At 42.3% G+C, this 20,101-nt stretch overlaps 2 protein-coding genes across 3 annotated transcripts; both read left to right on the top strand.

Annotated features, from left to right (window-relative positions):
• Nucleotides 1-284: 284 nt before the first annotated feature.
• On the top strand, nt 285-3,773 carry LOC311147155 (DCN1-like protein 1). Of its 2 annotated transcripts, XM_084183791.1 has the most exons (7): nt 285-348; nt 1,208-1,421; nt 1,872-2,040; nt 2,291-2,421; nt 2,513-2,595; nt 2,761-2,857; nt 3,117-3,773. In XM_084183791.1, exons 1-7 carry the CDS (start codon nt 346-348, stop codon nt 3,191-3,193), a joined length of 774 nt encoding a protein of 257 aa, XP_084039917.1. In that variant the 5' UTR covers nt 285-345; the 3' UTR covers nt 3,194-3,773. The 2 variants fall into 2 exon arrangements, with proteins under 2 accessions (XP_084039917.1, XP_084039916.1); XM_084183790.1 differs by having other exon boundaries at nt 286-348; nt 2,761-3,773.
• A 615-nt stretch (nt 3,774-4,388) lies between these two features.
• On the top strand, nt 4,389-19,821 carry LOC311146589 (coiled-coil domain-containing protein 39-like; the record flags this gene model as incomplete). The annotated part of the gene is made up of 20 exons (XM_084183108.1): nt 4,389-4,478; nt 4,705-4,824; nt 5,074-5,220; nt 5,527-5,685; nt 5,890-5,982; nt 6,205-6,333; nt 6,762-6,953; nt 7,365-7,468; nt 7,650-7,782; nt 8,282-8,476; nt 9,044-9,208; nt 9,514-9,651; nt 9,828-10,036; nt 14,148-14,271; nt 14,459-14,618; nt 15,038-15,144; nt 15,742-15,882; nt 16,148-16,327; nt 16,885-16,973; nt 19,629-19,821. 20 exons carry the CDS (start codon nt 4,389-4,391, stop codon nt 19,819-19,821), a joined length of 2,868 nt encoding a protein of 955 aa, XP_084039234.1.
• Between the last annotated feature and the right edge of the window lie 280 nt (nt 19,822-20,101).

The following is a 20,101-nucleotide window of genomic DNA, read 5'->3' as shown; positions in this document are numbered from 1 at the left end:
ATTACTGGTTTCGGGTGGTATCTGATCTAGTAAATTCTATAATGTCTGGCATACTAGCATACCATTTCTGCCCCACTCAAAAAGTGTGTCCACCAACCAACCAACCATTATGTCAATGATTAAGATACACTAATCAACCATTATGTCTAATAAGATACACTATCCTACAGTCTGTCAACCGTAGTCCGTAGACAATGTCTGACTATCTGGCGACCTGGAAAAGCGACAAATATGTAGCTACATCAACATGACAGCCATCTGTTGTGTCCAACTGCGCATGAGCGGAAAAAGGTGGACGAGAGCGAGGCAGCTGTATGGGAAAAAGGGAGTCGGGCAATTACAAACATGGTGAAGAATACGTTTGTTTATCTCGTTTTTTGTGTTTATTTGTAGTTATCCCATACATCTTTGATTAAATTAACACTCTAAACACTGAATTTAAACAAACTTGCGTCAACGGTTATCTGTTAGCATTGCAAAGGTAACGTTAGCTAGCTGTTAGCTAGCTAGCTTTTCAGCAACTCGACTGGATTTCGGTTCATTGTCATTGAACAACCTAGCTAGCTTGTCAATACTGCATAGCTAGGTTGTCAGACAGTCATAGTCAACAACAGATATTAGACAGTCAGTTTAGCTATCTAAACATTAAACCTTGCTAAAGAAGCCGGCCAATCTCGGCTAGCTGGTCGTTCTAATGAACATTATGCGCCGTCGCGGATCATAGCTTTGACTAGGCCTGTTTGTTTTGCCTATGAACGCCGTGGCTAAGTTAAGAGTGGGTATTGGATAGGATGTGTGAATGCCACAACAACTTCATTGTTGTGCTCAGCCCCCCGAATGTCATGCCAATACCTTTCTGCACCCAAACCTTCATGTATAGTCGATTAAGCAGTTTTGCATTGTGTTGTCTTGATACCTAGAGGAAAGTCATTAGGCAGCTAAGTAGCTTTCCAAAACGACCTCCGTGGCTATAAGTAAGCTATTATAACATGCATCCAAGATTATGCTTATTGCTTGGTAAAATAACATCAGAAGAAGTGTGCAATGCATGTATTGTCAGGTGTGCAGACTCAAGAGTGCTGCCAGGGATGGCATTTCTACGCAAGACTATACAGTTTTGAAAGCTCACAATTCTGAGCATGAGTAGAGCTATATTTCAGTCATAGGATATTGTGTTTGTCCTGTAAATGTCTGTGTTGTTCCACAGAACAAGCTGAAGTCCTCACAGAAGGATAAAGTTCGACAGTTCATGATCTTCACACAATCGAATGAGAAGACTGCATTGACCTGTCTGTCACAGAATGACTGGAAACTAGATGTCTCCACAGACAACTTTTTCCAAAATCCAGACCTCTACCATTCAAATCTAAAGGGAGTGTTGGACAAGAAAAGGTTAGAACAGCTCTACAACAGATATAGAGGTAAGTGTTATCTTTTTTTCACATCTCTGTCTATGCTGGTTGTACTATAATAATATATGCTATTTAGCAGACGTTTTATCCAACGCGACTTAGTCATGCGTGCATACATTTTTAAATATGGGTAGTCCAGGGAATCTAACCCACTATCCTGGTGTTGCAAGCACCAGGCTCTACCAACTGAGCTACAGAGGGCTTGTCAAGGGCACAAGACAGTACTATGGTACTGTAAGTAAAAACAACAGCAGTATAACTGACTGTAAAAATACAAACTGCCATAGGCCATGTATGATGTCGAAACACACAACTCACCTTTTACCAACAAAATCAAATAAAATTGATATCAAATAAATAGATATATTTGTCAGTCAATTTACGCCTTTGTCAGTCAAGTTACTCACAGTGGTGAAAGTATTAATTGAACACCTTATTTTTGCCTTATCCTTCACTCAGACCCACAAGATGACAACAAGATTGGTATAGATGGCATCCAGCAGTTCTGTGATGACCTGGGCCTGGACCCGGCTAGTATTAGTGTGCTCTTCATCGCCTGGAAGTTCCGGGCTGCAACACAGTGCGAGTTCTCCAGACAGGAGTTCATGGATGGGATGGCAGAACAAGGGTGAGGAGGGCCTCTGAGGAGAGAGGTTTTGCTTAATTTCTGGGGCCAATTTACTGACAACAAGTGACTGTGCATCTGTGTGTGTTGTGTTCATTCATTTCATAATGTAATTATAGAGGAAATGGTTTATTGTCTTCCTTCAGCTACTGAGTTGTGTAACAGAATGTAGGCTAAGCTCTTCTTTCTCCACATCAGATAGGCTAACCCTTAAACTTGTACTTGGTGCTAAAGCTTATTTTGTTCTCCTCAGGTGTGACAGTATAGAGAAACTAAAAGCCCAACTACCAAAAATGGAGCAAGAGTTAAAGGACCATGGGAAATTTAAGGACTTTTACCAGTTTACATTTAACTTTGCAAAGAATCCTGGCCAGAAAGGTTTGGGTAAGCAATCAATTTTGACATTCCTGATCTATTTTCATAGTCTGGACTTGGATTTCTCTCAGACATGTCCTCATTGTTGTGCATTTTCTAGACTTAGAAATGGCAATTGCGTATTGGAATTTAGTACTGGCTGGAAGATTCAAATTCCTGGACCTGTGGAACAAATTTTTAGTGGTAAGTTATTTTCTCTTAATCGAATAGGCTTTATTGATCCACACAGAAAGGAAATTGGATGGGTTTGCTTCAGTTGAAGGCTTCAACAAACATGTAGGGCGATAAATGAAGGCTAGTAGTTTCTCTTGATGCTAATTTTGATGTTTTCCTCCACTTTCCCTGCAGGAGCACCATAAACGATCAATCCCTAAAGACACCTGGAACCTCTTGTTAGACTTCAGCACAATGATAACTGATGACATGTCCAATTACGATGAGGAAGGTTTGTGTTTTTGTGTCATAAGGCTGAAAACTATAGCAGCCCATTGCCACAGGTCAGGTCAGGTGCATGATAATGGAATGAATCAGTTGTGAATAGAACAATATGGAGCCAGCCCACTTGTTGCCTCTCCCAACAACCACCAGAGTTGAAAAGTTATGTTTTCTTGCTTAACCCTGCATCTGTTGTGGTTCCTTTTAGATAAAGCAAGTTGAATATAATGCATGAAACATCTGTCATTTCTTTATCTCTTTCCTCCAAGGGGCATGGCCGGTCCTCATTGACGATTTTGTGGAGTTTGCACGACTGCACATCGGGACCAAAAGCACCGCTGTCTAGGGGCTGCCCAAACTCGTAGGAACGTCTATACGTTTGTTTATACAAAAAACACACAACCGAGGCGGAGAAACGGAGCACAGGGGACTGCACTGAGCTGAGATCTATGTTGCCTTTTCCAACCCTCAGGACTGAGATGTTTTACACAACAAAGACTATATAAAAGGCATATCTCCTCGTCGGTCGTCTTGTGGTGGTTTGGGATTTTATCTTTAGTATGGGGCTTTTTTTGTGTCAACTCTAGCAAACTGGAGAGCAGTCGCCATCCCGGACCTTACAGTTCCTGTCCCAGTGTTTAGTTGACACAGTCGAGGTTCGCGTGAAGCAAACCGACACCCCGAAAAGACAAATACAATTGTATCGTATTCTAAACACGAGGGTCCGTGAGGGAATGTCATTCTTTAAATATTAAATTTAATTTTAATACTTTGTGTGCGTTCCTGCTATGAATATGAATTTTGTTTTATGAGACTTGTGTGACAGAACAGTACAAAAACATTTGATTGTAATTTTTGTTTGTTTTAAGCATAATGCTATTCAATTACAGATGTATAAGGTAATAAATGTTTCAATTTGGTATTTCTTTAATGTGTCCAAGGCGCTTTGTCAGGATCTTTGTGTGTTTATAATGCTGATGCACTCTTGTCTGTCATATTTCTCTCTGCCAAAGCTGATACCTGAAACCTGCTTATGAACTTGTATGTCATATGATAAAAGGATGTACTATTCTTCCAATTGTTAATTTTACTACAGATGTTTCTCAAATAGTGATGGCCTATGTACACTCCACTGGCCTGAGTGTGAATTAACTATTCTTTAATGTGGTTAAGTATGTTAGTTGGATAGAAAATAGGCAGGATGGTTTATTGTAAAATAGGAGTTAAATGATAAACTTTTGGTGTGATTCACAAAGTTTTTAGTGGATAAACTGAGACCGCTGACTCCGGTTGCATACATTGCCAAGTGGTGGTAGTGTTGCCCTCTTGTGACAACCGGAAGATGTGGTTACTAGCCACCTGTCACGGTTGCTAGGGGCCAGCATTGAAAACATACGGCGGTTTTGTAGCATGTCATGTCCCTAACAAGTTGTAAAAATAGAACAAAGTAGCAATTTCTTACTTATTGTAAATAATTATTTGGCATATTGTGTTGGTTTGATATTCAGTTCTTAAACTTGGAATTTAGTCTTACAGAACAAATGTCGAACATACTTTTATCCGAGGTAGGCTGGGATGAGGGCTTTGCCATCCCAGTTGCCAATGCAGAAAATAAGGGTTTGGAAGATGAGGTAAGTGTCTAACGTTAGCTAACAGTTTATTAGCTTATCTGTACCAGAATATCTGACATTTTATTTGTTTCGTCTTTATTTTATATAAATTGAAATGTTTATGCCTCACATAGCTGACAGTAGGTAGCTAGCTAGCTAACTAACGCTAGCTAAAACGAAACAGCTGGCATGAACATCAGTCCAAGGTGAAATATGACTGTCATTTGCTCTTCCTGCCTCTCCACAGCTTCAAAGGAAACAAAATGAGAAGTTACAACTGGAGAACAAACTTGGTGGATACAAGGATAGAATACAAGCCATGGCTGAACACCTGCAAAATGTTAGGCAGGAGTTATCTCAAACTCAGGTAAAGCTACTTGCCCATTTTGGAATTCCATGAAAAGAGACGACGACTGAGGTTCTGACTGAAAACTATTTCGCTCATGCATAGATCTACACACCTTACTTTATAAGTAGTAGTTATATTGCTAAGTAATTATGTTTATGCAAGGATTAATGAATAATGCCATGCAAACACAGGTATGACAGTAATCGTTTTGCAACAACTTTGAAATGCTGTCCTCTAACTAGTTTATTTTGATTTGCACTGTGTCAGGCTCTGTGCAAAGCCAGGGAGAAAGAGACTGAGTCGGAGATGCATTTCAAGGCCCTGGCAGAGAGAGAGGTGGGCCGCCTGCGTCAGGAGATTGCACAGCTGGACAACGAGCTTGGAGCTCTGAGGGAGAAGAAGAATGCACAGGAGGTTATTCTACGTGCCATCAACATCATAGTCTTTCAGTTCTAAATCACTAAATCAGAGGTCTTTCCTCAAAACAACATGGGTCTCTCTCTCTGTCTCTCTCTCTCTCTCTCTCTCTCTGTCTCTCTCTCTCTCTCTCTCTCTCTCTCTCTCTCTGTGTGTGTGTGTGTGTGTGTGACTGAGAATTCTCTGGGTTGTAGCCTACTGTAGTTAGTTATATTTCCAACTGCTAGTATTCACCTGAACATACAACGTATTCAGTGTATGTTCCACTGTGTTAGATAAATGTCTAGCAATCTGTTTCCTCAGAACAACATCTTCAAAGCCACCCAGAAGCTGGAGGAGCTGAAGAGCCAGCTGAATTGGGACCAGCAGACCCTGGACGCCTGGCTTGAGGAGTCGGCACACAAGGACGAGGACACCATGGCCATCATCAAGTATGCCCAGCAGGACGAGAGCAGGATACGGGTACGTCATTGGTGGTGTGAGTGACCGACAGCTGGGGGTACAAAAACCCGGGTAACCTGTGTGGTCTTGGATCTCTGTTACAGTGGCAAGCAAGTACAGTCCTTTCAGGATCCTCAAGAATGAACAGTATGCTGACAATGGGATATACTTAATGAACAGTACAATCCATTTTCTAAACTACTGTTAACTTTCTTTGTTTTACAGGAGCTCACCTTGTTGATAGAGAAGATGACACTTAAGGCCAACCAAAAGCACAAGGCACTGGACAACGAACTGACTGAGACCGTTTCAGCACAGGTCAAAACACCAGCTATCTTACAAACACAGGAATATCAGTCAATGTTCAATCACCCACAACTGAGAATATTTTGTTGACATTTAAGCTACTTTGTGTCCATTGTTGACAGTTACATTTCCCTTGAGATTTACACATCACACATCAAACAGAAAGCATTTATTCTTCCTTGTTGATATCCATCAGAGTGTGTCTCATGTATTGTAGTTGTGCTCTGCCAACAGATTGGTCTGGATAAGACGGCAGAGAACTTCCGCCAGGCCCACCTAGAGAGACAGGAGCTGATCCACCAGTGGGAGAACACCATCGAGCAGATGAAGAAGAGAGACACAGAGATGCAGCAGTGTTCAATGGTAACCAATAGATGGTAGCCTGCAGTCATTACAGTCAGTCAGTCAGTCATACAATATTTGAGATGATGATGGGATATCATAGCCTGGTTAAACCAGATTGAATGCTACACTCACTATTGCTTCACTATCGTTCAGTCAGGTTCAACCAGGCTAGGAATATTATACCAGTTCAAAACTATTGTAAATACTCTAGTTTACTATTCACACACTTGGTCCAGAAACTATAACATGTATTTTATAGTTGTAGTTATTTTATAGTTGAAACAACACTGTTTCAACACCCCTTTTCATATTGCGACACCTACTTAAGATTAGTTTATCAGAATCATAAAAAAGGCTCCATGAAAGTGACTGATGGCAAGCAACTGTGAAGTTTCTAAAACAATGGACTGATAATGTAAACAATGGATTTTGCCATGTATTTCCAGCTCCTCACCCAAGTCAACCAGGACATCAGAGAGAGGAATGGAGTGATCAAGGAGAAGAAGACCTTCCTGGAGAGCGAGACGGAGAACAACAAGGAGTACGAGAAGAAGACAGCCATGGCCGACCGGCAGGCGGCCAAGCTGAGACAGGAGTTCCAGGAGCAGGAGAGTAACCGCACCAGACTACAGGACCAGGTGAGTCTGTCTGTCTGTCTGTCTGTCTGTTGTGTGTCTGTCTGTCTGTTGTGTGTCTGTCTGCTGTTTGTCTGTATGCTGTGTGTGTCTGTCTGTCTGCTGTGTGTCTGCTGTGTGTCTGTCTGTCTGCTGTGTGTGTGTGTGTCTGTCTGTCTGTCCATAGCCTTCTTCTCAGGACAAAACATTAACAAATAAGTATTTCATAATTTGCAAACATTTATATGCATTATAACGTTGCAATTCATAAGCATGTAATTACATTTATAATGGCTTATTCAAGAAAGTGATTAAAAAGTATAACCCAATCATTTTAGTCAATGCTTTCTGCAGACAGGTTTTTTTTTCTGTATGACTTCGTTCTATGGGAATGATGGTTTGTCTTATCTGTTATTATCACGTACCTCTTTCTAGTTGGAGAGTCTGAAAGGGACAGTGGACAGAGCAGCTACTGATGTCCAGTCCATGAGGTCCCAGCTAGCCAACATGAAAAAGGACATCCAGGACAAAAACAACAAGTGAGACATAGAGATCTGGAGGCCTCAGTGCCAATCAAATAGGAATAATTGATGGCATCGTTTTGGGGGGAACCGACCCTTTACGTTTAAATGAATTCCCTCACAGGGATTCTATATGTAATTCTATGAAATACCCACCCGCTCACTAGTTCTGATCTGTGTGTGTGTGAACCTGGTCCAGGGTAAAGGGGGCCAAGCTTCATAACACAGCCCTGGAGGAGAAGCTGAAGACAGTGACGGAGACGACCCTCAGCGTGGAGGAGAGGGCCACTCAGATGGAGCAAGTACTGAAGGAAGAGGAGCAAACTATTAAAGTGAGTGTCATTCCGCACGATAAAATAATGTTTTTGTCATATTACCAGTATGTTTATCGGAAAGCGTGTCTGCATGGGACTGGGATGGCTGGCTGCAGTTGCATTGAGCTAACTTGTGCACTTTACCTAGCAATTCACATGGTCACAATACGAACTGGATATTGCTAGATAGAAGTATATGAACATTGTATCGATCAAACTGATACATAAAATCCCATTCTGACTGACTGTATTCTCACATTTAGTTGTTTCTTTGATTTTGTGATGCTCTGATGTCATTCTATTCACTCCCATGAGGAATGTAGTGTAGCATTGTGTTCTGTTTCGTCATTTTTGCCATCTGGGGAACAGTCTCTGATGCGACTGTGTACTGCTCTCGGATGTCATTCTGTGGAGCCTTTGAACCATGTGTTGACTTCAGTGACACATTGTGTTGGTTAATGTACTCATGACCATGTTCTGGTGAACTGTGTCATTCTGCGTCTGTGTTGGGTTGCAGGACATCGACGCTCAGCTGCACCGCCACCGCGAGGTGCTGTTCCGTGAGACCCAGGAGCTACAGGCCCTGAGGGTGAAGGAGAAGGACTCCATGGCTGTGCTCTCTGGGAGCCGGGTGTCCCTCTCCAACCTGGACGGCCGCCTCAGTAAACTGGACCAGAACTCCCTCAAGCAGCAGGAGATCATCTACAACCAGGCTAGACAGCAGAAACAATAGTCTTTCTCTTGTTGTTATTTTCCTATCACTAACAATATGGAATATCCACATTGTTTATTATCCATTATCTATGCATAGTCACTTTACCCCTACCTACATGTACATATTAACTCAATTACCTCGACTAACCTGTACCCTCTGTATATAGCCTCGTTATTGTTATTTTATTGTTGCTCTTTTATTTTATTTAGTAAATCTTTTTTTCTTAACTCTTATTTTTCTTAAAACTGCATTGTTGGTTAAGGGCTTGTAAGTAAGCATTTCACGGTAAGGTCTACACCTGTTGTATTCGGCGCGTGTGACAAATACAATTGTATTTTATTTTATTTTATTTGAATAGTAATAACAGTATGGTCATTCAACAGATAGGGCTAGACCACTACCACTGTCATTTGATCATTATCTATTTCCACCACCATGACCATTATAGCTAGCGTTCACCCTAATGTCATCACATCTCCCTCTACCATTGGGGTATACAGCTAGTCTTATAGTGTATGTATGGTGTAGTTGGTACCTCACTAACCTCAAACTTTGCTACTCCAGGACTTCCAGATCCAGCTGCTGGAGAGGAAGATGTTGCGTCTGCGTGGCGAGGTGAACACGGAGGAGAAGCAGGTCCTGGAGAAGAAGGCCCAGGAGCTGGCACAGAGGCTGGAGGAGAAGAAGAGGACGGCCACCATGCTCACCACCCAACTGAAGAAGCTCCAGGTGGACAGACCGTACTCTCGTACTGTAGAATGTTCTAGATATTATTTTTCCTGATGATTCGGGTATTTCTGTTGTTTTTGTCACCTCAGCAAAGTAGGAAGACTATTTCTTGCAACCCTATCTTATCATTGAAAATCGTTGGTGTTTTTCTCTGATTTTCTATGTTTTCAAATGAGTCTCTGTTTACAGTTACCATATAATTACATTTTAACTAAATAATCCTAAATTGTTATTTTGAGACATGCTTTTTAAAAAACATTTTTAGATATACATTCTGTGATTTGACTGTTTCTGTCATCTGACAGGATGATATTCGCTGTGTGAGGAAAGAGGCAGAGAAGACAGGAGCTGAGAAGAGAGACCTGACCACCAAGATCGAGGAGCTGCACCTGTTCAACCACATCTCAGACAAGGAACTGAAGAAGCTCAGGCTCAAGAAGCAGGTGAGAACACAGACAGGCACACATGCACAGTCACTGCAGTTTTGCTCAGCCAACCTTGTCTTTATCGATATGATTAAATAAAATGATGAATGTCTTTATTGTATTTGAAAATGAGAAACTCATACTCTTACACAGCCACTCATTGACACACATTGCCTCTGACCTTTGACCTTCAGGACACCATGGTGGAGGACAACATCCTGAAGCTGGAGATCAAGCGTCTGCGTGACCTGCTGTACAACAAGGCGGACAGCGTGCTCTCGCTGGAGAAGCGGCGGCTGCAGCTGCAGACGGCCATGAGGGAGCGGGAGGAGGAGATTAAGGCGCACCGGGAGATGCTCAACAAGCAGGTCAAGATCACTGACCAGGAGCGCCAAGGACTCAGGTATGTCTAAGACTGGCTCTCAAAATATACCCCATTACCCAGACAGTATAGTGAAGTGTTCTTAGAGGGATACTTAGGGGCTTTGACAGAGGCCATTTATCTACTTCCCCAGAGTCAGATGAACTCGTGGTTACCATTTTTATGTCTCTGTGTCCAGTTAGTCCCCTGTAGCTCAGTTGGTAGAGCATGGCGCTTGCAACGCCAGGGTTGTGGGTTCGTTTCCCACGGGGGGCCGGTATGAAAATGTATGCACTCACTAACTGTAAGTCGCTCTGGATAAGTTAGAGGTAGTTTCGCGAGCCAATGCTAACTAGCGTTAGCGCAATGACTGGAAGCGCTTGTTAGCAACTCCCTTCAAACTGCACACAAAGACATAAAAATGGTATATACGAGTTCATCTGACTCTGGGGAAGTAGATAAAGGGCCTCATTGTCAAAATCCCTAATTATCCCTTTAAACCCTGAACCTGTGCAGGCTTTTTTCCCGTCCCAGTGCTAACATACCTGGGCCCGTATTCACATAGTCTCAGAGTAGGAGTGCTGATATATAAGATCAGTTTTTCCTTTTAGATCATAATGAATAAGATTGTATGGACGGGGGGAACTGATTCCAGATCTGCACTCCTACTCTGAGACGCTCTTTGAATACAGGGCTTGATGATCCAGTGCCATATGAGGGGGTTGTGTTTGTTTTTCCCATGGCTCATAGAAAGTGGTAATGCAGCACTTGAAAAGAAAGCTTTCAAATGAATTGAACATAGGATAGCTAGCCACTTGGTGTTTTGATTCATTGTGTATACTCTTTATGTCAAATCAAATCAAGCTTTAGTTATACAGTACATTTCAGATATGGAATGCAACGCAATGTGCTTCACAGGAAAAAAACAACGAATAAAAACATAGAAAAATATATTTACCACACAAGAATACAATAAAAACGGAATTACTAAAAAGCACACTATGGACAAGCAAAGCTAAAAAGGTGTGTTTTTAAGGTCTCTTTTAAATATGTCCACAGTTTCGGCCCCCCTCAGGTTCTATGGCAGGCTATTCCAGAGGCTGGGGGCATAATAACTAAAGGCTGCCTCTCGGTCCTAGGCTTTGGGATAGTTAAAAGGCCAGTGCCAGAGGACCTGACGGACCTAATGGGTACATAACTTAAAAGCATGTCTGACATGTATTGGGGTGCACAATTGTGGATTGATTTAAAACCCAATAGAAGAATCTTAAAATTAATTCTAAAACTCACAGGCAGCCAGTGCAGAGACCTTAAAACCGGTGTAATGTGTGCTCTCCGTCTGGTCTTGGTCAGTACCCGTGCTGCAGCATTCTGTATGTTTTGCAGTTGACAATGGCTTTCTTGGGTAGACTAGACAGGAGAGCATTACAGTAGTCAAGCCTGCTTGTAATAAAAGCAAGGATGAGTCTCTCTGTATCAGCCTGAGAGAGAAACTGCCGCACCTTGGCAATGTTTCTCAGGTGGTAAAAGCTATTTTGGTCACATTCCTAATGTGTGATTCAAAATTTTGTTCAGAATGTAAAATAACAGGTTTTTGTGCCTGGTGTTTTATCTTTATTGCCCGTGAATTAAAATGTGCGGCCAGATTCTCTCTCTGTGCTTTGGCTCTAACAATAAGTATCTCGGTCTTGTCTTGATTTAGCTGGAGGAAGTTGTGAGCCATCCAAGTATTTAAATCACTAATACAGTCTAATAATTTATCCATAGAGCTAAAATCCTCTGGTGACACAGAAATGGTTGTGTATCGTCTGCATAGCAGTGAAAATCAATGCTGTGCTTTCTGATAATGCTGCCAACGGGTAACATATATATACAGTACCAATCAAAAGTTTGGACACACCTACTCATTCAAGGGTTTTTCTTTATTTTTACTATTTTCTACAACCAGCTTCATGGGGTAGTCACCTGGAATGCATTTCAATTAACAGGTGTGCCTTCTTAAAATTTGTGGAATTTCTATCCTTCTTAATTATTTTGAGCCAATCAGTTGTGTTGTGACAACGTAGGGGGGATACAGAAGATAGCCCTATTTGGTAAAAGACCAAGTCCATTTTATGGCAAGAACAGCTCAAATAAGCAAAGAGAAACAACAGTCCATCATTACTTTAAGACATGAAGGTCAGTCAATACGGAACATTTCAAGAGCTTGGAAAGTTTCTTCAAGTGCAGTCGCAAAAACCATCAAGCGCTATGATGAAACTGGCTCTCATGAGGACCGCCACAGGAATGGAAGACCCAGAGTTCTCTGCTGCAGAGGATAAGTTCATTAGAGTTACCAGCCGCAGAAATTGCAGCCCAAATAAATGCTTCACAGATTTCAAGTCACAGACACATCTCAATATCAACTGTTCAGAGGGGACTGTGTGAATCAGGCCTTCATGGTCGAATTGCTGCAAAGAAACCACTACTAAAGGACACCAATAAGAAGAAGAGACCTGCTTGGGCCAAGAAACATGAGCAATGGATATTAGACCGGTGGAAATTTGTCCTTTGGTCTGGAGTCCAAATTTGAGATTTTTGGTTACAAGCGCCGTGTCTTTGTGAGACGCGGTGTGGGTGAACGGATGATCTCCGCATGTGTAGTTCTCACCGTAAAGCATGGAGGAGGAGGTGCTATGGTGTGGCAGTGCTTTGCTGGTGACACTGTCTGTGATTTATTTAGAATTCAAGGCACACTTAACCAGCATGGCTACCACAGCATTCTGCAGCGATACGCCATCCCATCTGGTTTGGGCATAGTGGGACTATCATTTGTTTTTCAACAGGAAAATGACCCAACACACCTCCAGGCTGTGTAAGGGCTATTTTACCAAGAAGGAGAGTGATGGAGTGCTGCATCAGATGACCTGGCCTCCACAATCCCCCGACCTCAACCCAATTGAAATGGTTTGGGATGAGTTGGACGGCAGAGTGAAGGAAAAGCAGCCAACAAGTGCTCAGCATATGTGGGAACTCCTTCAAGACTGTTGGAAAAGCATTCCAGGTGAAGCTGGTTGAGAGAATGACAAGAGTGTGCAAAGCTGTCATCAAGGCAAAGGGTGGCAATTTGAAGAATCTCACATATAAAATAAATTTTGATTTGTTTAACATGATTCCCTATGTGTTATTTCATAGTTTTGATGTCTTCAGTATTATTCTACAATGTAAAAAATAGTAAAAATAAAGAAAAACCATTGAATGAGTAGGTGTGTCCAAGCTTTTGACTGGTACTGTATATATAAACTGAACAGTACCGGACCCAAAATCGAACCTTGTGGAACGCCACGTGATATGTATTTTCTCTGAGTTATGTTCACCAAGGTCCTAAACCAATTTAGAACTGGACCAGAGAGGCCAACCCACCTCTCCAGTCTGTCCAGAATTACATCATGGTGAAGTGTCGAAAGCAGCACTTAAATCTAAGAGTACAAGGGCAGAGAGCTGTTTGGCATCAGTGTTGGCTCTAAGATCATTTACCACTTTAACTAAGACTGTCTCTGTGCTGTGGTGGGCACGAAAACCAGATTGGAATTGTTCTAAAATATAGTTGCCACAAAAAATTATTTAGCTGTTTGAAAACCAAATTCTCCAGAATTTTGCTTAAGAATGGAAGGTTGAAGAGTGGTCGAAAATTGCTAAGAGCTGAAGAATCTAGATTACTTTTCTTCAAAAGAGGTTTCACCATAGCAGTTTTTAGTGAAGTGGGGAAAGTGCCTGTGAACATTGAGTGATTAACAATATCTTTCACTTCTTCAGATATTCAATTAAAAACTGTTTTGAAGACGGTGATGGGGATAGGATCAAGAAGGCAGGTAGAAGGCATATGTTGTGATATCACTTTCCTGAGCATGTCTGTGTCAACCAAGGAAAATAAATCCATAGTGCCTTTGCGTGGTAGACTAGGGCACATATCATCATACTTCTCATCAGGTCTTGCTTGACTGATACCCAGCTCAATGTTTGTTATCTTATCTCTGAAATATGCCACAAACTCATCACATTTAGATGTGGAGGAAAGTTCACATAGGTTTACGGGGGTAGGATTTCAGGCCATCAATGGTCAAGAAAAGTACTCTCGAATTATTCTATGCGTACATTGATTGGTTCATTTCAGTGCAGAGGTGCACGAGAGATTGTCCAAGGTCGACAAGATGAGGAAACGCTATGAGATTATGACTGTCTCAATGGCTGCTCCCGAGGGAGAAGAGGAAAAATCACAGGCTTATTACGTGATCAAGGTGAGAATTCCTTCAGACACCCCCAAAAAATTCACCAGCCAACTATTGCTTCAGTTACCAATTGATTTGGCTTATTGTGAAAAAATGGATAGTTTTGACAGTTAATTGTTTTGATAACATGGAACTTTGTTTACAAAAAACGTTCTGACATTTGACATTCTACCATGGGTGATGTGCTTTTCATAAGGCTGCCCAAGAGAAAGAGGAGCTCCAACGCGAGGGAGACGATTTGGACGGCAAGATCCGCAAGATGGAGAAGGAGATCCGAGCACTGGAGAACACGCTCCACGTCATCAACAGCCGCAACACAACCTATCGCAAATCCTTCAACAAAGTGACTGAGTCCAGTACGTACAGTATGAGCAAAGGTTCCTAGTGAGAGAAACTGATTCCGACAAAGCCTAGGCCTCTATGCCCCCAAACAAGATGCCAGCAATAAATATTGATTCTATGCCATCACCATGGTAACACACACATCAATGTTATCAGTGTTCTACATATATGAAGGGAAAACACAACAGAAGCAGATAAGAGAGGATATGTTAGATTCATCACCGTCTTGACTTTTATACAATTTTATAACGTATTGGTTGTTTTGTGGTGTTGTTCTGTTTAGATCCTTTTATACTCTTTGTTTTTATTTCTTGCTTCATGTTGTAAAGTGTGTTGGTACAACCCTTGTGAAATGCACTTTTTAAAGTGAATTTGACTTCATTTGAACTAAGAAGCCAACTTTAATGTAAATAATGAACCCAAAACTCTGAAGGTGAGGAGTATCAGGAGAAGCTGAAGCTGGATGAGCAGAAGAGAGCCGCTGAGGAGAAGTACAAGTACAAGAGGAGGCAGATCCGAGAACTGCAGGAGGACATTCAGGTACTTCTCCACCAAACCAGTTTTACTGGACTACGTAAACCTGATCAAGAATACTCCTGGTCCTAGCCTTGAAGTGAGCGTGGGTTTTCCACCACCCCATCATCTTCTCACACGTTTATGAAACTGGAGTAGAATCATCTTTTGTGTACTTAATTTCCATGTTGTTACTTTACCTCTCTCTCTCTCTCTGTCTCTCTCTCTGTCTCTCTCTCTCTCTCTGTCTCTCTCTCTCTCTCTCTCTCTCTCTGTCTCTCTCTCTCTCTGTCTCTCTCTCTGTCTCTCTCTCTCTCTCTCTCTCTCTCTCTCTCTCTCTCTCTCTCTCTCTCTCTCTCTCTCTCTCTCTCTCTCTCTCTCTCTCTCTCTGTCTCTGCCTTTCCCATGTGCAGTGTGTTAGATATGTTCTAAGCCCTATCATGATCTCTTCATCACATGCCTTACATTGGCTGCTTGTATTATATACATTCCCTTGTGTCCAAGAACAACAGGTCCAAAATAGACTTGTCTGACAACTCCCTCTTAACTACCAGACAGTGCAATCATAACTGTGTGTGTGTGTGTTTGCAAATCTGTGTGTGTGTGTGATGATTCCATCGGTAGGGCATGAACAATACACTTGACAGCCTGCTTCAAGAGGAGGCCGTTCAGAACGAGAGGACTGAAGAGACCCAGTCACGTATCATGTCTATGAACAGAGAACTGGTTTCCCAGCAGGAGAAACTCGATAGGGTCACTAAGCAGGTTTGATACCACCACCCAACAACCGTCACAGAACAATTCACACCATAGCAACCATTCTTCAATGACAAAATAAAACATTAAATACGAAATACACTTTACTGTAGCCCGCCTTATGTATGCATTCATAAAGCCTTTATAACAGCTACACAAGACATAACGTCTGTCATAGGCAGTCATAAACATTGGTCGGTCATAGGGTCAGGAAACAAATCCTGTCCATATTAATCACTGCTCTGTCTTCATCCCCTGCTATCCTCCATGACAGTGCTCCAAACTGACCAAAGAGATCCGGTCAGCCAAGAAGGCCAAGGAGGAGACATTTGAGGAGAGGGACATTGAGCTGAGGGAGCTGAAGGACTTCAATAAGAATATCAACAAGATGCTGCTTGTTGCCATGGAGGAGCAGCCTGACCTCAGATCAGCTCTACACATGTACTTTGTCCAGGTAGCCTTCTTTTCTTTTTACTAGAAAAAGTATGACGTTTTTCTCCATGCACCTGATAATACTATACACTCTTCTGGGAAAAAAAGGTGCCACCTAGAACCAAAAAGGGTTCTTAAATTGTCACCGTAGAAGAACCCTCTGAAAATAACTATTTTTGGTTTCAAGTGGAATCTTTTCACTAATAAGAGGTTCTACGTGAAACCTTTCACCACTAAAATATTATCCTATGGGGAGAAACGAATAACCTTTTTTTTCTAAAAGTGTAGGTGTGTGCAAATTATACCTTTTCAGCCTTGTAGAGTTGGGCAAGGCAATGACTCCATTCTGAAATCTTGACAGCAAATTGCCCTGCTGTTAGTTGATTCAAGGAAATGCAAAATGTAAGGTTTTAAGGACAGCTAGGTTTCAAACCAATCTAATAAAACTAAACTAATCAATTTCTGGCAACTTACTCTAAAAGCAATCAAGAAGTTGACCCATCCCATTAAGTCTAATTTTGGATGGCCTTTTACTCAGGACTAATAAGGTCCAATTTAATTTGTGTTTATGTGTCTCAGGCCAACTTGCCCCTGCCGTCTCCTGCCTCCACCCCTGCCAGCCGACAGAGCTCAAAGACTAACTCTGCTCGCAGCTCTGTCTCTCTCAGGTACGTCACAACTATTTTACACAGTCAATCTAGCTCAGGGGTACAGTCCGTAGCCAAATACCTGCTAGAGCCAATTATTTTGGGCCAATGGGTAAAAAAACGAAAGATGTTCCTAACTGTGAGTCTATCTCAAAGCTACATTCCTTTTACATTTTTTACATTTTAGTCATTTAGCAGACGCTCTTATCCAGAGCGACTTACAGTTAGTGAGTGCATACATTATTTTATTTTATTTTTCATGCTGGCCCCCCGTGGGAATTGAACCCACAACCCTGGCGTTGCAAACGCCATACTCTCCTAACTGAGCTACATCCCTGCCAGCCATTCCCTCCCCTACCCTGGACGACGCTGGGCCAATTGTGCACCGCCCCATGGGTCTTCTCCCAGGGTTTTCTCCCTGACACATTTTACAACCACAAAGGTTTTTCCTGTTTAGCTGTTTTTTGTATGACTTGTTTTTAGACTGCTACAACGGAATTGTCCAGTATGTGCGCCTGGCACCTACTACCATAACCCATTCAAAGGCACTTAAATATTTTGTCTTGCCCATTCACCCTTTGAATGGCACACATACAGTGCATTCGGAAAGTATTCAGACCCCTTCCCTTTTTCCACATTGTGTTACGTTACAGTCTTATTCTAAATTGGATTAAATGAATTTTTTTCCTCTTCAATCTACACACAATACCCCATAATGACAAAGCGAAAGTAACGTTTTTAGAAATGTTTGCAAATGTATTAAAAATTAAAAACAGAAATACCTTATTTACATAAGTATTCAGACCCTTTGCAATGAGACTCAAAATTGAGCTCAGGTGCATTCTGTTTCCATTGATCATCCTTGAGATGTTTCTACAACTTGATTGGAGTCCACCTGTGGTAAATTCAATTGTTTGGACATGATTTGGAAAGGCACACACCTGTCTATATAAGGTCCCACAGTTGACAGTGCATGTTAGAGCAAAAACCAAGCCATGAGGTCGAAGGAATTGTCCGTAGAGCTCCGAGACAGGATTGTGTCGAGGCACAGATCTGGGGAACGGTACCAAAAAAATTATGCAGCATTGAAGGTCCCCAAGAACACAGTGGCCTCCATCATTTTTAAATAGAAGTAGTTTGGAACCACCAAGACTCTTCCTAGAGCTGGCCGCCCAGCCAAACTGAGCAATCGGGGGAGAAAGGCCTTGGGGTGTGTTCGTAAATTCAATCTGGAGTGCCAGAGTACGCTCTGGGTGTTAGTAAATTCAAAATGTTGTCAGATTGTCCGTTTTCGGAGCGTTCAGAGCACACACTGGACGCTCTGGCTGAGGAGTAGGGTTGATCCGAGTGTTCTGACGTCACAACGGCAGTCAAGCACCCAAGCTAACTGGCTAACGTTGGCTAGCTTGCTAGCTATTTCCAGACACAAATGAGAGAACACTTCACTCTGTCAATTTTACTCGCCCTTGCAGAGTTAGGCTGTTTTCATGTTATCCAGAGCGTTGGTGACTAACTGTGCTGCTGGCAACAATTTAATTATGCTTTTTTGCCGACGTTTACTGACACCGGTCATATTCAACGGGTGTTGAGCGTTCGTAAATTCATCAGTTATTCTGTGCCCTGGCACACTCAGACGAGAGTGCTCTGAAATCGGAGTAGATGGCCAGAGTGAATTTACGAATGCACCCTTAGTCAGAGAGGTGACCAAGAACCCGATGGTCACTCTGACAGAGCTCCAGAGTTCCTCTGTGGAGATGGGAGAACCTTCCAGAACAACAACCATCTCTGCAGCACTCCACCAGTCAGGCCTTTATGGTAGAGTGGCCAGATGGAAGCCACTCCTCAATAAAAGGCACATGACAGCCCGCCTGGAGTTTGCCAAAAGGCACCTAAAGGACACTGACCATGAGAAACAAGATTCTCTGGTCTGATGAAACCAAGATTGAACTCTTTGGCCTGAATGCCAAGCATCACGTCTGGATGAAACCTGGCACCATCCCTACGGTGAAGCATGGTGGTGGCAGCATCATGCTGTGGGGATGTTTTTCAGCGGCAGGGACTGGGAGACTAGTCAGGATCGAGGGAAAGATGAACGGTGCAAAGTACAGAGAGATCCTTAATGAAAACCTGCTATAGAGCGCTCAGGACCTCAGACTGGGGAGAAGGTTCACCTTCCAACAGGACAACGACCCTAAGCAGACAGCTAAGACAACGCAGGAGTGGCTTCGGGACAAATCTCTGAATATCCTTGAGTGGCCCAGCCAGAGCCTGGACTTGAACCGATCTAACATTTTTAAAAATACATTTGCAAACATTTCTAAAAAACATTATGGGGTATTGTGTATAGATTGATGAGGGGAAAAACAATTTAATCAATTTTAGAATAAGGCTGTAATGTAACAAAATGTGGAAAAAGTCAAGGGGTCTGAATACTTTCCGAAGGCACTGTATACAATCCATGTCTCAATTGTCTCAAGGCTTAAAAATCCTTCCTTATCCTGTCTAATGATTTTAAGTGGATTTAACAGGTGACATCAATAAGGGATCATAGCTTTCACCTGGATTCACCTGGTCAGTCTATGTCATGGAAAGAGCATGATTTGTACACTCATTGTATGTCAATATGTTCTTGTAAAATATAGCTTCTTAAATGTATTTTGTATTTTTTCACTGCAGGTCAGCTGGGTCTTCAGCAAGCAGCAGCCCAAGGGCGTCGTCAGTGCAGTCTCCCCCTGTTAAGACTCTGGAGCTGGGCCTGGGGTTGTCCGTGACGTCCCTTCCTCTCATCACCTCTCCACGGGACTCCCATCCACCCTGCTCCACCAGCAGCAGCAGCAGCAGCAGCCGCAGCAAGCGCCAGAGCCCCTAGAGAAACCCCACAGTAGGGCAGCCTCACTTACAGAACCAGATGGCTAAGAAGACTGTAGTGGCATTAGGAAGAGAATGTGTGTCACTGTTCAATGTACTGAACAACCGTTTGGTGAGTTGATTGATTTGCATGTTATTTTTTAATGAACTGGAACAACTTGCAGTGATATGAGAAATACACTTAAATAATAGATTATTGACCTATTCTTTGAAAGGCACATATTTTCCATTTGTCAGCTAACCTTTATAGAATTGTATTGTAAATGTGCATTAAAAAAATC

Source organism: Coregonus lavaretus, assembly GCF_964263955.1.
Source record: "Coregonus lavaretus genome assembly, chromosome: 19".
Taxonomy (NCBI): domain Eukaryota; kingdom Metazoa; phylum Chordata; class Actinopteri; order Salmoniformes; family Salmonidae; genus Coregonus; species Coregonus lavaretus.
Note: the sequence above shows the minus strand (reverse complement) of the source record. Positions and strands in the feature narration are given on the sequence as shown.